Below are 15245 nucleotides of genomic sequence, written 5' to 3' on the forward strand. Positions count from 1 at the left end.
TCAAATGTCTTTATTTGATAAGATTGTTCAAATTGCTTGATTATATTTCTCTAAAACAATTGGAAAACTTAGAGCCCAAGCATCAGAGTTGGCCCTAGATTTGGTTTCCTCTGACCTTTGGAGAAATGTTGTTTGGTATTAATATTATATGCAAGAAGAAATTGTGGTGTTCTCTGGTTCTTCCAGAATGGAACATGAACACTGGAGAGTTAATGTCATTGCTCAGTGAAACACCTTTTGTGAGCTGTGGGTTACTTTTTGACATTTATAAGCCACATTAATAGCAAGCTGTGGGCTACATTTTATTTACTGTCTGGCTTCCCACATTTTTCTTCCACCTGTTTATTTCCTTTTGTCTCCTTCCTGTATTTCTTCTGAGTGAATTTTCACCTCTGTGTGGTGTGTGTTTCCCTAATCCATTTTATTTCTGATTCTCCCTCTGGGCCAGTCCCTGCCTGCCAGTCTTGGGTGCTGTCTCTTTAAGAAGGGCCAAGGCCAACTTGGCCTGGGGCGGATGGAGGTCTGGGCCTTCAGAAGCTGTGCTGGGGAAGCAAAGATTGTCCAAAGCACTGTTGCCTGACTACCTCTTCATTCTGACTTCTTTACCTTGTGCAGTATTTTCATTTTGACTCCAAATTCTATGCCACAGAATCTATCTCAAAATCCTTCTTGGATTTTGGTGATCGTTTGCCAGATTTCTAATTTTGCTTCTATATCACTAATTGAATTTTAGTGTCTGGTTCATACCTTAATTCTCCTTTTCCTTCCCCTGATTTTTGGCTTTGTATTTCCTGCCTTGGAGTCATCCAGCCTATCAGCAAGTTATATTACTGCTATCTTCAATACAGATACCTGCAGAATATCTTAATACAGTATTTACCAGTGATGTTCATATTGGACACGTTTAACAAAACAGGGCACATAAAAAGTCTCAAGTTGCACTTTATATATAAAATGCTGGAATATCAGAATCATTTGTGAAAATTTTGAAGTTAGCAAAGTGGATGTACATCTAAGATGTTACTAACACTAAGAGAAATTTGAGGTGTTATGTTACTGCACCAAAAACATCTGCTTGTTAATTAGTGGCTAGCAAGAGATATTTTTGGTATTTTACATTACTTTATATGATAGTTTTTTATATATTGCTATTTTCCTAAGTTTGAAAATTAGTTTTATTTAGTAAATCAGTGAGAAGGGGGGAGGGTTGAGTGGTATGTAATAAGTCATTTTAAAACATTGAAGAACAGGTTCCTGTTGAACATTTTTGTTCAACATTTTTGCAGAACATCCAATGCCTTTTCTTTTCTCCATCCTTTAGGAATACCCATGATTTGGATGTTTGTGTGTTTAAGGTTATCTAGTATCTCTTAGATTTTCTTCAGTTTTTTAAATTCTGTTTTCTTTCTTTCTTTCTTTCTTTTTTTTTTTTTTTTGGTTTTTTTTTTTTTGTTTTTTGGTCTGCCTGAGTTATTTCAAAGAAATTATCTTCAAGATCAGAAATTCTTTCTTCTTGTTCTAGCCTGCTACTTAAGCTCTCAGTTGTGTGTTTTATGTCATTGAATGACTCCTTCAGTTCCACTGAGTTATGCTACATTCTTTTTTAAAGTATTAATCTCTTTGTAGATTTTCTCCTTCATAGCCTGGATACTTTTGCTCAGTTCATTGTGTTGTCTAACTGTGTCTTTTTGTATCTCATTGAGTTTCCTTAAGATTTTTACTTGGAATTCCTTTTCAGTCATTTCAAGTGTTTCCTGCTTCTGGCTCTTCAGAATTATTGTATTCCTTTCATGGACTCATATTTTCTTATTTTTTCATATTTTTAGGATCTGTGTTGATGTCTGGTCATCTGGTCAGCATTTGCTTTTTGTTACTCTCCTTCCCTGGTCTCAGCTGGTGACCCTCCTTGTTTCAGTTCAGTCAAGTGGTTGGCAGTCCGCCTACACAGAGTCAGTGGCAGTGGTGGCAGGCTACTTGCAAAATGATGGTGGCTGTCTGGCGGCACCAGTAGTGGCAGCTCCTGCAGCAGCCGTCCACTTGGCTGTGGTGTCTACAGCCACAGCTGGATTAACTTGCAGCAGCAGTGGCTGAAACTGCCTCCCTAGCATCTGTGCTGTCCTTGGTGGTGGCGGGGTTACCTCATGGGATGGCAATGGCGGCAGCAGCTGCCACAGCTTCACTTACATCTGCAGTGCCCTTGGCAGCCATGGTGTTGACTTGTGTCAGTGGCAATGGCGGTTGCAGCCGCCTCTCTTGTATCTGTGGAGTCCATCATTGCAGAGACAGGCCACCCGCAGGATTGCTGTTCTGCACACAGGGAGCTGTTCTGCTTTGGGCGATGGTTCTACGACTAGACAATGGCTCTGTCAACTGCGGTGGAAGTGGCAGTGGGCCTGTGTCGATCTTCTGTGGAAGAAATGCACCATGGGCACCTCTAAGCTGCCTTCTTCCTGGAAATCCCCAGTACCTCCCCATTTTACAGAGAAAAATGCAGTCTCCATTCATTGTACCAGAAGAACTTCTCTCTTTTCCTATGTCTTTGTAACATAGATCATAATGTATGATCTATGAAATTAAAGTATACATTTTTTGGTAATGCTTCACATTTCCTAACTTACTTTTAAAAGTATGTAAGTTTTTAATATTCCTCTTAATGAAAGCAAGATCATTGAGTTGCATATGATTTTTAAATTCTTTCTGTGGTAAATGGCCCTCACAAGATAGACACCCCTATTTAAAGAGTATATATGTCTTCATCTCTGAAGATAATGTTATCTATCAGTAATACCTATATGCCTCAAGTAGTCTTTCTGTTGGATTTTTCATTAGCTCATTTTTTGTCCCCTGTATGTTCATTAATCCATATTCTTTTTCCTTTCCTACCGTATCTCCTTAGGCCTAAATTTGTCTATCTTTGAATAAATAGCTTTTCTAGCCACTGGAAAAAAAACCCTCTTTTTTCTCATCATACCTTTACATATGCACAGACACTTCCATTCACCTCAAATATGCTGTGATGATTGGTAATGTTGTTTAAGGACAGATGATTGAATGATTTATTTATGAATTTGCAAGAAAATTTTAAATAAAAATTATTCCTAGAAAAATAAAGCTCAAAGTAAAGTATTTTTGTTAAGAGCCATCTCTGAGAGTGGGGTGGGACGGTGGGAGAGATTACTGTGTGATTAGTCTAAATTTAATTTTTTTAATGGAAGCTAACATTTTAAATAAGTTTACTTTTCTCCCATTCTGTAGCATATGTGTCAGTTTTCCCTAATAACTTTTTTACATATGTATATCACCCAACTAAATATTTATTTAATATGTTTAAGTATTTCTTCATAGCATGTTTCCCAAACATACAAATTAGATCATGTGTGTGTGTGTGTGTGTGTGTGTGTGTGTGTGTGTATAATGTTACACATTTACTTTGCAAGGAAGATACTTAAATGTATTTCTTCTATTTTATATAAGTAGATCAAAAATTTTACATAAAATAAAATGTTGGATTCATTGTTTTCTTTCTACATAAAGGGAACTTATATACCACACAGTTGAGCTTTTTTCTTTCTGTGAATTCATTTTCTCTTCAGCTAATTTATGGCATTATTTAAAACTTATAATTTATGTTCAAAGTCTTTATATCTCCAAAATTCTAAGTCACAGGTATTTTGTATTGTTTCACTGATGTTTGCCAATAATTATTTGTAAGTTTATCTCAACACAATCTGAATATCTGTTTGTAAAAGCATCAGAGAATATGAGCTCAAAGTGTTAGCATTACATGAAAAACTTTGTGACTTTCCTCATTTTAATTTTATTCTTTATTTTTGCTCTAATTCAAGAAAAGTACAGGTGAAATAGATAGGGAAGATCCTCGGTTCTGTGATTGGCTGGCATTTACCCCCAAGTCTTTCAAATAAGATTGAATAAAAGGTGACATGAAATTCAGAAACAGTCTATAAAACAATCAGAAAACAATCTTTTAAGCATATTCTTGTCAATATTATATGATGCCATTCTGCAACTATAAAATTTTTTTGTATCTGTCAAAAATGCAAAGCTATATTCAGTAATTAGGATTGCAGAAATTTGAGACTTCATGTTCATTTTTTTGTAACAGGAAGGTCAGCCTTTTGAAAAGGGATAGAAATTAACATTTCTCCAGAATGTTTCCTTTCATGTGAGGTTATCTCTTAATTCCTGCATTTTACTTTGTTTGATAAATGGGCGAAATAGAAATTTTATTTATTTGGGGGTAAGGGGAGGGCTATGAAACTGCAAATTTCAGCTGGCATTGCACTCTGCTGATAAGAATGGGAGTTTTCACCACTCTGAAGAGATTACATGAAGTAATATTGGAAAGCAAATTGTATTTACAGAAGATAGGATGATGTTCCTAATAGGTGTTCAGAATAAACTATTCACTCTCCTATTCTGCTGAGCTTTACTAGAAATAACTTCATTTCAAAAAGGACAAATCTGATTGAAGGTAAAAGCATTCTCTCTCCTCAGATACTCGTCCAAAGAGTTTACATTAAATTTTTCTGATGGGCACACAGCAGTATTTTATGCTATATCTATATAAACTAGTAATATGGAAAATAAAAATCTTAATAGTATACTTGATTGCTTCATGTACCAACCATTAGATTACTAGATTTATGTCTACAATTTTGGAAGAGATGTTGCAATATGATGTTTGACAATAACTGTCAAACTCATAATACCAGGATGTATTTTCATCTTGTTGTTGAGGTAACGTTATTAAAATTCACAGTTGGTAGGTCAGAAAGATCACTTACTATCCCTTGTCATCTGTGGTTTAATGCTGACCTAAACAGCTACTATATAATGTGGAAATTATCACAGTGTCCAGGCTGCAGAAGCACAACATGCTTTGTGATTTATTGCATTTCCTGTCTGGAATGAAGATTACGAAAAAGCCAACAACTGTGAGCTACAGTGGCTTAGAAGAAACTCAGTTTCTCATTTTTCTTTTTCTTTTTCCTTATACATTTTAGATTTTGGATTTAGTAAAGGGGACACATTACCAGGTAGCCTGTCAAAAGTACTTCGAGATGATACATAATGTAAGTAAATTTTTTAACTCTATATTTGTCTTCTGTTACTCTGTGTTTCATTCAAGGTTTTTAGCTACAGCAATGGAAACTTCTCTAGCTATTTTCAGCAGAAAAGGATTTATTACATGATATTAGGTAACAAAATGTATAGAAGGGCCAGAGAACTAAGCTTAGATGCTGGGGAACTGGAATATTGTGACTAGGAGATGCTACATCATGAGAAAATCTTATTTTACTACAGCTGTCACCCACCAGTCCTTATCTAGGGACAAGACCAAGAGTTGATGAACTTTTTCTGTAAAAAGCCAAATTGTAAAACTTTTTGGTTTTTATGGTCCGTATGGTCTCTGTCACAAATACTCTAGCTCTGTTGTTGTAGTGCAAAATCAGCCACAGAAAATATGTAAATGAATGAGCATCGCTGGGACCCACTAGAACTTTATTAATAAAAATAGGTAGTGGACCAGATTTGACCCACAGGCATTAGTTTGCCAACCCCTGTACTAGAGCTAGAACCTTTGGTACAGCTGCCCAGAAGAACCAAAGGCTTTTGTCATCTTCCATGCCGAAAACCTGATTCTTCTACTTGAGGCTGCTACCTCGTTACTCTAATCCTCTTCCCAAGTGGATTCCCAAGTCTCATATTTATCTGCATGGTAGAACCTAGGTTACATGGGCACTCCTAACTGCAAGGGAGTCAGGGAAAATGGGTTTGGTTTTTATCTTGCCAGCCTCCTTAGTATAAACAGGCCTGCTAGGTTATCGGAATGAGTGCCGAATGATCCAGTTAGTCACATGAGTAGGCTGTGAGATGTGTAAAGCAAGGGTCACAAACTTAGATTGGACAAATACCCCCAAAAAGTGAAGGTGGCCAAGATAAATAGCAGAGAGTGGTAGGAACTATGGCGCACTGGAGAGTTTATGACCTGTTAGAGGCATTCATACTGACAAATTTTAAAGCCCTGGACAAGCAAACAGAACACATCTGAAGGTCAGATAAATACCACCAGTCCCCAGTTTGCAACCACTGCTCCTGAGCATAGATTCCTAACCTGGGACAGACATCAAGTAACGGACTTTGGAGGTCCATGCACCTCGTGAAACAATTTGTCTCTGAGTACATATGTGCGTTTTTCTGAAGTCCATGGTATTTATCAGGATTCAAAGGGATCAGTGACCCTCCCCAAAAAGATGTTGCATTTATTGATTTCATCAATTATTTTTATGTGTTCTATTTAGTTGTTGTAAAATAAATGTTCTATTCTGGCTATAGAATTGCAGAATTTATAACTTGATAAAATATTTCATAGGAAAAATATAAGCATATTCTGTAATACTACCAGTAATAATTAAAATAATGATGATAATACCAGCTAACATCTTAAAATCCTTAATGCATACCAGGCACAGCATTAAGTTCCTTGAGCACATTAGCTCCTTTGATCCACACTACAGCACTACAACTAGGTATTATTGATACCCCTGTTTATGAATAAAACTTAGAGAAGCTGAGCAACCTGTGTAAGGTCATACTGCTTATATAAGGGATGGAACTTGGATTTGAACCCAGGCTGTCTAACTCATCTAAAGCTTGTGAGCCTTACCATGACTGTGCTGTTCCGTTGTATCTGGTACTAGATTCATAATAATGACTGCTGAGATGATTAGCATTTTCCTGTCTAGACTCATAGAATAGTAAACATGGAGGGACTTTAGAGGTCATCTGATACCTTCATAGTTTATATTCAAAACCCCTGAGTCTTAACAGTTCTAAGTGGCTTGTCCAACCTATTGCAACTGGTTTAATGGATGATCCGGAGCTGGAGCCCCGGTCTGCTGAGTTCAATCCTCTTTCTTCTATATCTAACTGTTGAAAATATTATTCTTATTTAAAAACATAATTTATTTTTACAAAATCTAAAGGACTGAAAATAAAATAGTAAGGAAAAACAAAATCTCAGTTTTTAGGAATCCCACCTCAATAGCCACTTTTGGTATTTCAGTACCAATTTTGTGTGACTTGTTCCTTTGAAGACTGCATTCCTTAATATGCTTGCTCAGCTTGAGAGTTTTAATTTCATGTGTGTTGTTAATCATTTGTGAACCCTTTTAATTAAGAGGCCTCAGAACTTTCACAAATTGAGGTCTGTTATCCAACCTGTTTCCTTTTTTAAAAAGATATGAAAATTAGACTTAAACATTGTGTTTATGGCATAATCACTAAAAAGTAAGGAGGGATTTGTTCTCAAAACTACCTTCAGTATCTCTCCTCTTGGGGGAATTTATTGATTATTCCCCCAAGAGTACTGCTACTATTGCCAGTTTTTAAAACTTGCCTTAGATTAATGAAGATATTAAAAAGACATCTAAATCCTCTCACATATAGAAAGTCTAACTTACACTGCTTATACTCATAAATCAATGAAATAAAAAGGCTGTTTGTATTCAAACTAGATATCTTATTATAGGTTTTTAGATGTGACTATCTCCCTTCCTTTATTATTTTTTCTAATTTAATTCCAAGATAGAATCTATTTTTATTTCCATGTTTCTGCCATCCTGCTCCCCCCCAATAAAATTCTATGTTTATTTTCCTGAGGCCTCTGTGATCAAATTCACTTAAATGAAAGTTTTGAAAATGAACCAGTTAATTGATACCATTTGCAGCAGCACTATGATAGTTCCATATGGCTTTTTTGGTAATACCAGCTGCCTCATTATAAGCTGTCATTGCAAAACCTCTTGATTAAAACCCAAATATCCCATAGGTAAAACAATATTGCTTCCATTCCTTCAAAGTCTACATTTGTGTGGCAGAAATATGAGACCCATGTTTGTGTGAAGATCATTGTGTGCAGAATGTGTAGATTCCAAGCAAATATTTGAGAGATATTCATTTAGTAGATGTCAAAAGCTGGCCTGCTTGAAACCTGTTTTCCTCAGTATTTTTAGTGAGCAATATTTGAAACAATTTTCTGTAGTATATTTTTACTTTCCGCATGCTCGATGTGTAAATAAAAACACTAGGTCTGGTGTAGATTCATCCCTGAATTTTTAATTGAAAATAATTTTTTTAGAAATAGACCCTCCTAGACACTGAATTTTCTGGATACTTATTTTCCCAAATAGCTGAGCATAATTTCCCCCCCACCATATAAATCTCTACAGAAATCTTGTTAAAACCTATCACACATTTTCCTGCAGTCTTACACAGGATATATAAAATATAATTAAAGCTTTTTATAATAACTCTGGGTCATCATTATGGATGTCAATTAGCATGCTGGGCTAGAAGCCCCCATCATCTCTCTGCAATAGCTTCCTAACTAATTTCCCAGCATCCACACATGCCTCATTCCAGTTCTTTCTCCACCACACAGCTGCTGGAGTGATCTTTAAAATAGAAGAATCTGATCATTTCAGTGAGCTGCTTTAAAAAACCTTTGGTGGCTTCCCATTTCTCTTAATATGAAATCCAAAATCTATAACATAGCCTATAAAGGCCTCCACCCCATCCCTGCTTCCTCCAGACTTCAGCTATACTGATCTTGTTTCAAATTCTTTATAGTACTCTGACACTTCCAGGCTAATATGGCAGAATGAAAAGGCATCAGAGAATTTCCCTCTCCCAATACCTAATAAAATGTGCAAAACATAACAAAAATTATCAACACAAAGAAAAACATCACCAGTGGCAACCAAACAAGAAAAGGGGTTAGAAAGGAAACAGAAGATTCATAGTGGACGAAACCATGAAAATACTCAACATTTCCAGTGTGGAATGAACCAATTTGAGTGTTCCTACTTTTGAACACTTCCTACTTTTGAAGTGCCATTCATTTGCTAATCTTTTGATGTAAATACAATGTCTTTTGTTTGAGTACTGTATAGTTTTGTGATTGGAATTCAATTTTATTTTTTTCATAAACTATATCCACAATGCATCATCAAACCCAAACTGGAAATTGGTTTTCTTTCAAGTCTGGGTTTCTTTAAAGTGGAAAAGTAACTTAATGACACGTCCTTCTGAGAATTCAATTTTTTCCTATGACTTGCCTTTCTTGAGTCTTTCTAAAACATTTAATTTAGAACCAACAGCTCTTATTTTTTTGGCTTTCCCCACAGTAACTGTATGACATAGCACTACTATAATCTCCATTTCATAGATGAGGAAACTGAAACTTATAAAGATTACCATATTTCATTTTGTACACCTTGAAGTCTAACTATTCAGTTTAGTCCAGAGAGTCGTCTGTGATGACAAATGTATTGATGAAGTAATACAACTATTTTTTTTATAGCCAAGTTTAACTCTAGAAATAATGTTTATAATGAAGATGTCTATTGTCAGCTTATTTGACTTTGCCTAAAACCTCTTAAAAAAAGATTTCAGAGCAAATAAATGATCTAGTCAAAAGGCTTGAATTTTAATTCGGACAAAATCAGTTCCTAGTTGTATGACTTTGAATAAACCATATAATCTCTTTTGGCCTCAGTTTTCTAATCTATACATTGAGGGGGTTCAATTTAAAGGATCTCCAAGTTTATTGCACTCACTCAGCTCCTGGCTTGGCTCACCAAAATTTGTTACCCCAAGGCACACATATCTGGCTGCCTGCCCCCTTTCAAAAGCCAAATGCTGGTGAAAATAGAAGTCAACTTTTATTCAAGAATACTAGTAACCTGAGGAGAGGTGTTAGGCTAACATATCTGTCCATTACCAGACAGGGGGCCAGGCTAAAGTCACTCCCTGGTAAACCTGAAGGAGAATGGCCAGGCTAAAGCCATCTCAAAAACTCAGATTTACTCAGGGATTTTTAAAGAGGGGGCTGAGGGAATGGCACGTGGGAAATGAAAAGCAGGAGGAAGGGCACGTGAGCAGAAAGGGCTTCATGCAAGGTCTCAGGTGCAAAGTATCGCTGAGACTCCGTCTCCTTTCTCCTCCCGCCTTTGCAGAACAGGTATCTCAGACCCTGAGTACATGTAAGTCTACAGCTTCAGGCTGGCTGGAAAACAACTTTACACTTATGTAAATAATGTCATCTTGCCTCATAACCAAGGTTCAAAGTATGAAATAACCGTGGGAAAAGAGAAAACTCAGAAAAATGTGTGCTAAGAAAAAAACTATGTCTTTTTAAAATTTGCCTACAATCCATGCAGTTTTAGGTCCCAACATGGCTTCAGTATTGCTCACTCCAACACTTCCAATCTCCAGTTTTCTCTGTTTATAAAATGTAAAGCCTTCTGATTGAAATGTTAGGCAGTATACCTACTTTTCATGAAACACTTTGCAAAATGCTAAGTTTATATTGGATCTCCCAGTTTTTAATGAATTGGGTGAAAACTGAATATAATGAAGTTCACAAATGACTCCATTGCTAATAAAAACTACAAATGGATCATAAAACATTCAGGAAACATTTTGAAATTAAACAGCCCCCAAAAAGTAAAGCAATTCTCTTATCAGAATCCTGGGGTGCTCAAGTATTATTACCAGAAAAGACCTTGTTTCTGTTTACTGGTCTACCCATCAGGAGGGATCCTTCATGACCATAACACCAACTCCTTTTTTCCTCTGCCAATCCATTTTAATCTGCCGTAAGATTATACATCTCTCTAATCACACCACCTCTCTTCTTAAGGATTTTTAACGACTTGCCTAGAGAATTAGGTCTAGACTATTTACCTTGGTTTTTAAGGCTCTCTAAGGTCTGGTCCCTGCCTGTCTTTCCAACCTCATTTCCTCTTATTTCCCTTTATGTGCCTTTCACCCCAGGCTATGTGAACTACTTGCTTTCCCAGGACATTCCCTCTTTACCTTGCTCATGTGGTCTTCCTATGTTGCCCTTTGCCTCATTATCCCAGCTTTTCACTCTCTATCTTTCCAGACCCAACTCAAATAGCAGTTCCCTTATAAAGCCTTCATTGATCTCCCCAGCCAGAATTTTTCTGTACTGTGGAGTGTAATAAGCCTTTATCTGTGACCTTTATCACGTCTCCATTCTTGATAGAGGTTTTAACTAGGCTGGAAATTTCTTTAGAGTTGTTCTTAGTCAAATGTATTCTTGTATGTTGAAAAACTAGCTCATAACACGGCTTTGTACATAGTAAATCTTCAATTGATATGTGAAATGTATGACTGGCATACACTGGCTAGTTCTGGGCTCAACTCAGCAAGTATTTATTAGATATCTACTGTGTACAAGTCACTTCAGTACAAAGAGTGAGATGTAAAAAGATTGGTGAATATTAGATGAACAAAAGAAATACAATGGCTTCTCAGTTTCCAAAAAAATTCAAAGTGAAAATACCTCCAAAAAAATTCAGAGTGAAAATACCATCTAAAGTAACTCAAGCAAAATGGTATTTTTGTTGTCAACTCCAATTGCAAAAGGTGAGAAGGCAGGGATCTGAGTTATACTGGGCTTATATGGAATCTACTCAGTCTAACCCATTGTTTGAATGTAAAGAAAGTGACTCATGCTGGAGGTTCACACTTCAGGAGAAAGTTCCTTATGTTATCATTCTCTTATGTCACACGACTGTAGAAATCTCCAAGAGTTAGTAAAGACTTACAAGTTTTAAGGAATGAATACAATATAAAATTCTTGTCCTTGGCACAAGGACAAGGCAGCAGAGCATACTGTTTGTGAGGATGGATTCTGCTGTTAACATCCCGTCTCCAGCCCTGCCAGCATGTGATGATCTCTCTGAGATGCCTCATCTGGAAAACTGGGAGAGCACTGATAATCTGCCTTCGTAGGACTATTGTGGGACTTACCTGGGTATATATGTGTGTGTGTGTTTATGCCACTTAGAACAGTGTCTGACACACAGGAGTCATTAAATAAGTGTTTGCTAGTATTAAGGAAGATAGTTTTGTTAAGAATTAGTAAATTTTAGAATCAAAATGTGGAAAAAATAGTATTTGCTGAGTGTTCAAACACAAAAACGATTGATATCCTCAAAAAGCCTCATTCAGTACTAAAGGCACAGAATAATTCATAATTTGAAATGATATTCAAAATTAAAGTTTAGTGATAGTATTTGAGAAAAGAAATAATATAAAACTATGATCCTAGGCATGTTTTCATTAAATCACAGTGAAAATTACAAAAAGAAAAAGATTTTCTATAGAAAGTAAGACCAGGGAAAGCCCAAGATTAGAATTACATTAAGTCTTTGGAGTTTGTATTATAGTAGATGAGATTACATATGCCAGGTTTATAAATAAGCTCTAAAATATGAGTGGTGTCAGGGACCAGGATCAAAATGATCAAAAGTGATTATAAGATGGCTTTTAAAAAAAAAAACAAATATTTATTGGCCTACAGCATGCTAGGTCTTTTGCTTGGAACTGCGGATACAATAATGAATCATATAGGTCCCTAACTGTGCGTCATTAACATACATTGTGGCACATGTATATACACATTCCCAAGTTTGTTTCTCAAACATATTTATTTTTTCCAGTTTTTTATTTTGAGGTAATCATCAGTAAGAATTGGTAGTGGTTTGGCTATTGCCAGAATTGAGGGTATGCATGGTGTGGATGGGATGTGGAGGCTGGGAAGGTGAGAGAGAAGTGTGATAAGGTCACTGAGAGCAAAGAGCAGGGGAGAGGGGAAAGAATAAGTTTCATGCTGAGTTTGAGCTGCCTGTGACCCATCTGAGATGTTGAGTAAGGGTTGAACGTGGAACTAGAGTTGAATAGGGAACTGGAGCTAAGTGCAGAGGTTTGGGCTGGAAATATAAATGAGGAAGCCATTAATGTTTGGGTGGTGGTTGAAGCTCCCACTGAATGAAATGGTGTAAGTTGTGGATTGAGTGCTATGAGTGAGAACAGCTAGGATCCATGTTTCAGGTATTAAGTTTTGAGTGAGAGCTGGGACAGTTTTTGAAACCTCTGTGTTTATAGTTTTGCTATGTATTAATGTGATATAAATTTGCTTCTTTGTACAGGTGGATGATTGTGGCTTTTCTTTGAGTCATCCTAATCAGTTTTTTTGCGAGAGCCAACGGATTCTAAATGGTGGTAAAGACCTCAAGAAAGAATCTAGCCAGCCAGAAACTCCTCAACCCAAACCAAGCATCCAGAAAACCAAGGATGCATCATCTGCTCTGGCCTCTTTAAATTCCTCTCTGGATATGGATATGGAGGGACTAGAAGATTATTTCAGTGACTGATCCTTGGGCAGTTTAGTAACCCTTTTTCCTCTTTGTTTCCTATTTTTAAGATTTTTGCCCTTTTTTTCTTTTTTTAACCTTCTTGTTTAACTTCTCCTTTCACATGTACACACACTTATTAGGAAAGCAGGCTTGCAGGTAAAAACAAAAACCTCCACTATAATTTGCTTTGACAAAAGGGAAGAGAAGAGTTTCTATTGAAATATGTCACTTGAATGGTGTGATTTAAGTTTGTTTTGGGAGATAAAAACAGCTTTCTGGACTGGTTAAAGTCCCCCCAAAACAATATAGCTAAAAACGAGTTTTATTTTAACACTTATCACTTTGTAATTTTGACCCAATCCTTTTTTGGACCATTTTTGTTAATATCAAAATGTATATGATGGTGTATAATTTGGAGAGTCTTATTCTGTCCTTCAGTTTTTAAGAATGGTATTTCGGTACATCCAACACACTGCCAATAGCCAATGAAGATTTTAAACTTTTTTTAAGTTGGCCTATTTGTGGTTATTCTACATCTGGCCCCCTTGAGTAGCAGCAGACTCTACTGAAATGAATTGTGACTTGGGAATCAAGAGAAACAGAATTTGTATAGGCAGTTATATTGATTAAGGAATAAGTATTTCATTATATGAAATAATGGCACTTCTTATCTGCTGCCATTTTCCATTCACTCTAGGGGTAGTTTCACAAAGACCAGACCATTCCTAAAGCAAGAAGGTTTTAAGTCTAAAGTGTTTTTCTATTCCACCGTCCAGCTTCCATACCTTATTCTTCTGTGGTTGCCGTGACTTTCCAAATAAGTCTGATAAACTTATTAACTTCAGTAATGAATATTCTAACAGTTACAGTAACCCCTTCCTTCCAGTGCCAGCAATGGAATTTTGTAAATGTTGTGGACAATTACAGACATACTAGATCAGTTTCCCACTTTCTCCACCTGCCTTTGTCAAGGAGGTGAGATGGGGGTGGATGATCCCTGTCACTTTGTGTGTTGTGGGGCAGTGTCCTTGTAGATCTCCTTATCCAACTGATTTCCTCCCTGGGGTCTCTACTCACTCACCCAGAGGATTTGGGACTCTTAGGAGATCCAGTTTGAAATTTAAATCTTCCTCACCTATTACCTCAAATTATCTGAAAAACATTAGTCTATTTCAGTCTCTTTTCCTAGTAAAGAGGCGTACTTTTGCTTTAGCCTCTTGAATCAGATACTAACTAAATTGAAAATAAGACATTGTATTCAGAAAACTGGACTGTTAGAAGCACCATGTTTTTAATCCTGTGATAAACTGCATTAATATGAAAAGGATTTAAACAGATCAGATCATCAAAACCTAAAAATGTCAGGTGATCAGGTTTTTAGTTTAGGCTTTGGAGTCAAAGGTTTCTTTGAACATTAATAACATAATTAAATGAGATACTATCTGAGCTTTGTCTTTGTGAGTTATTATTACCTAGTTCAGAAAGTAGTATTATTCCACTACAAATTATCCCTATAAATCTCTCCTTTCTGAAACCATCTGCTACTCTTTTATCATTTATAGTTCTCAGCAGCAATCTGATGATTGCCTACCACTTTATCCATAAACTGCAAAACCACAAGTCCTTTTTTTTTTTTTTTAAATATTAAGTACAAGTGTTACATGGAGCTGTTTTAACTGCAGAGCTAAGCAAGCATAGAAATGTAGTTCTCTGTTGTGTTGAAAGAGGGAAATATTAGAAGCAGTCTCACCGCTGTAGTTCAATAAGAAATCTTATGACAGGATATTTCATATCTGGCAGAATTTTGCAAGGCTGTCTTTTTCTACTGCCTCATATTCTCTTTTTATGAAGCCTGTGCTCCCACCAACTAAAAAGGCAGAGCCATTAACAACACAGGAGATGTGTCTTAGTGGACTATTTATTTTATACCGGCAGAAGAATTTGTGTCAGTCATCCTACTTGAATGTTTTTATATGTATCTAGTCAAACTCC

The 15245-nt window shown here is 36.3% G+C and overlaps 1 protein-coding gene across 1 annotated transcript in view; it reads left to right on the forward strand.

Annotated features, from left to right (window-relative positions):
• The window catches only part of PRIM2 (DNA primase subunit 2), a 290408-nt gene extending 275709 nt beyond the window's left edge, over nucleotides 1-14699 (forward strand). Inside the window, exons 13-14 of the mRNA XM_063096879.1 lie at nucleotides 5025-5093; nucleotides 13047-14699. Coding sequence (XP_062952949.1) covers nucleotides 5025-5093; nucleotides 13047-13271 — 294 coding nt within the window. The 3' untranslated portion in view covers nucleotides 13272-14699. The remainder of the gene's footprint in view (nucleotides 1-5024; nucleotides 5094-13046) is intronic.
• The last annotated feature ends 546 nt before the right edge of the window (nucleotides 14700-15245 follow it).

Source organism: Cynocephalus volans, chromosome 5 (genome assembly GCF_027409185.1).
Source record: "Cynocephalus volans isolate mCynVol1 chromosome 5, mCynVol1.pri, whole genome shotgun sequence".
NCBI lineage: Eukaryota > Metazoa > Chordata > Mammalia > Dermoptera > Cynocephalidae > Cynocephalus > Cynocephalus volans.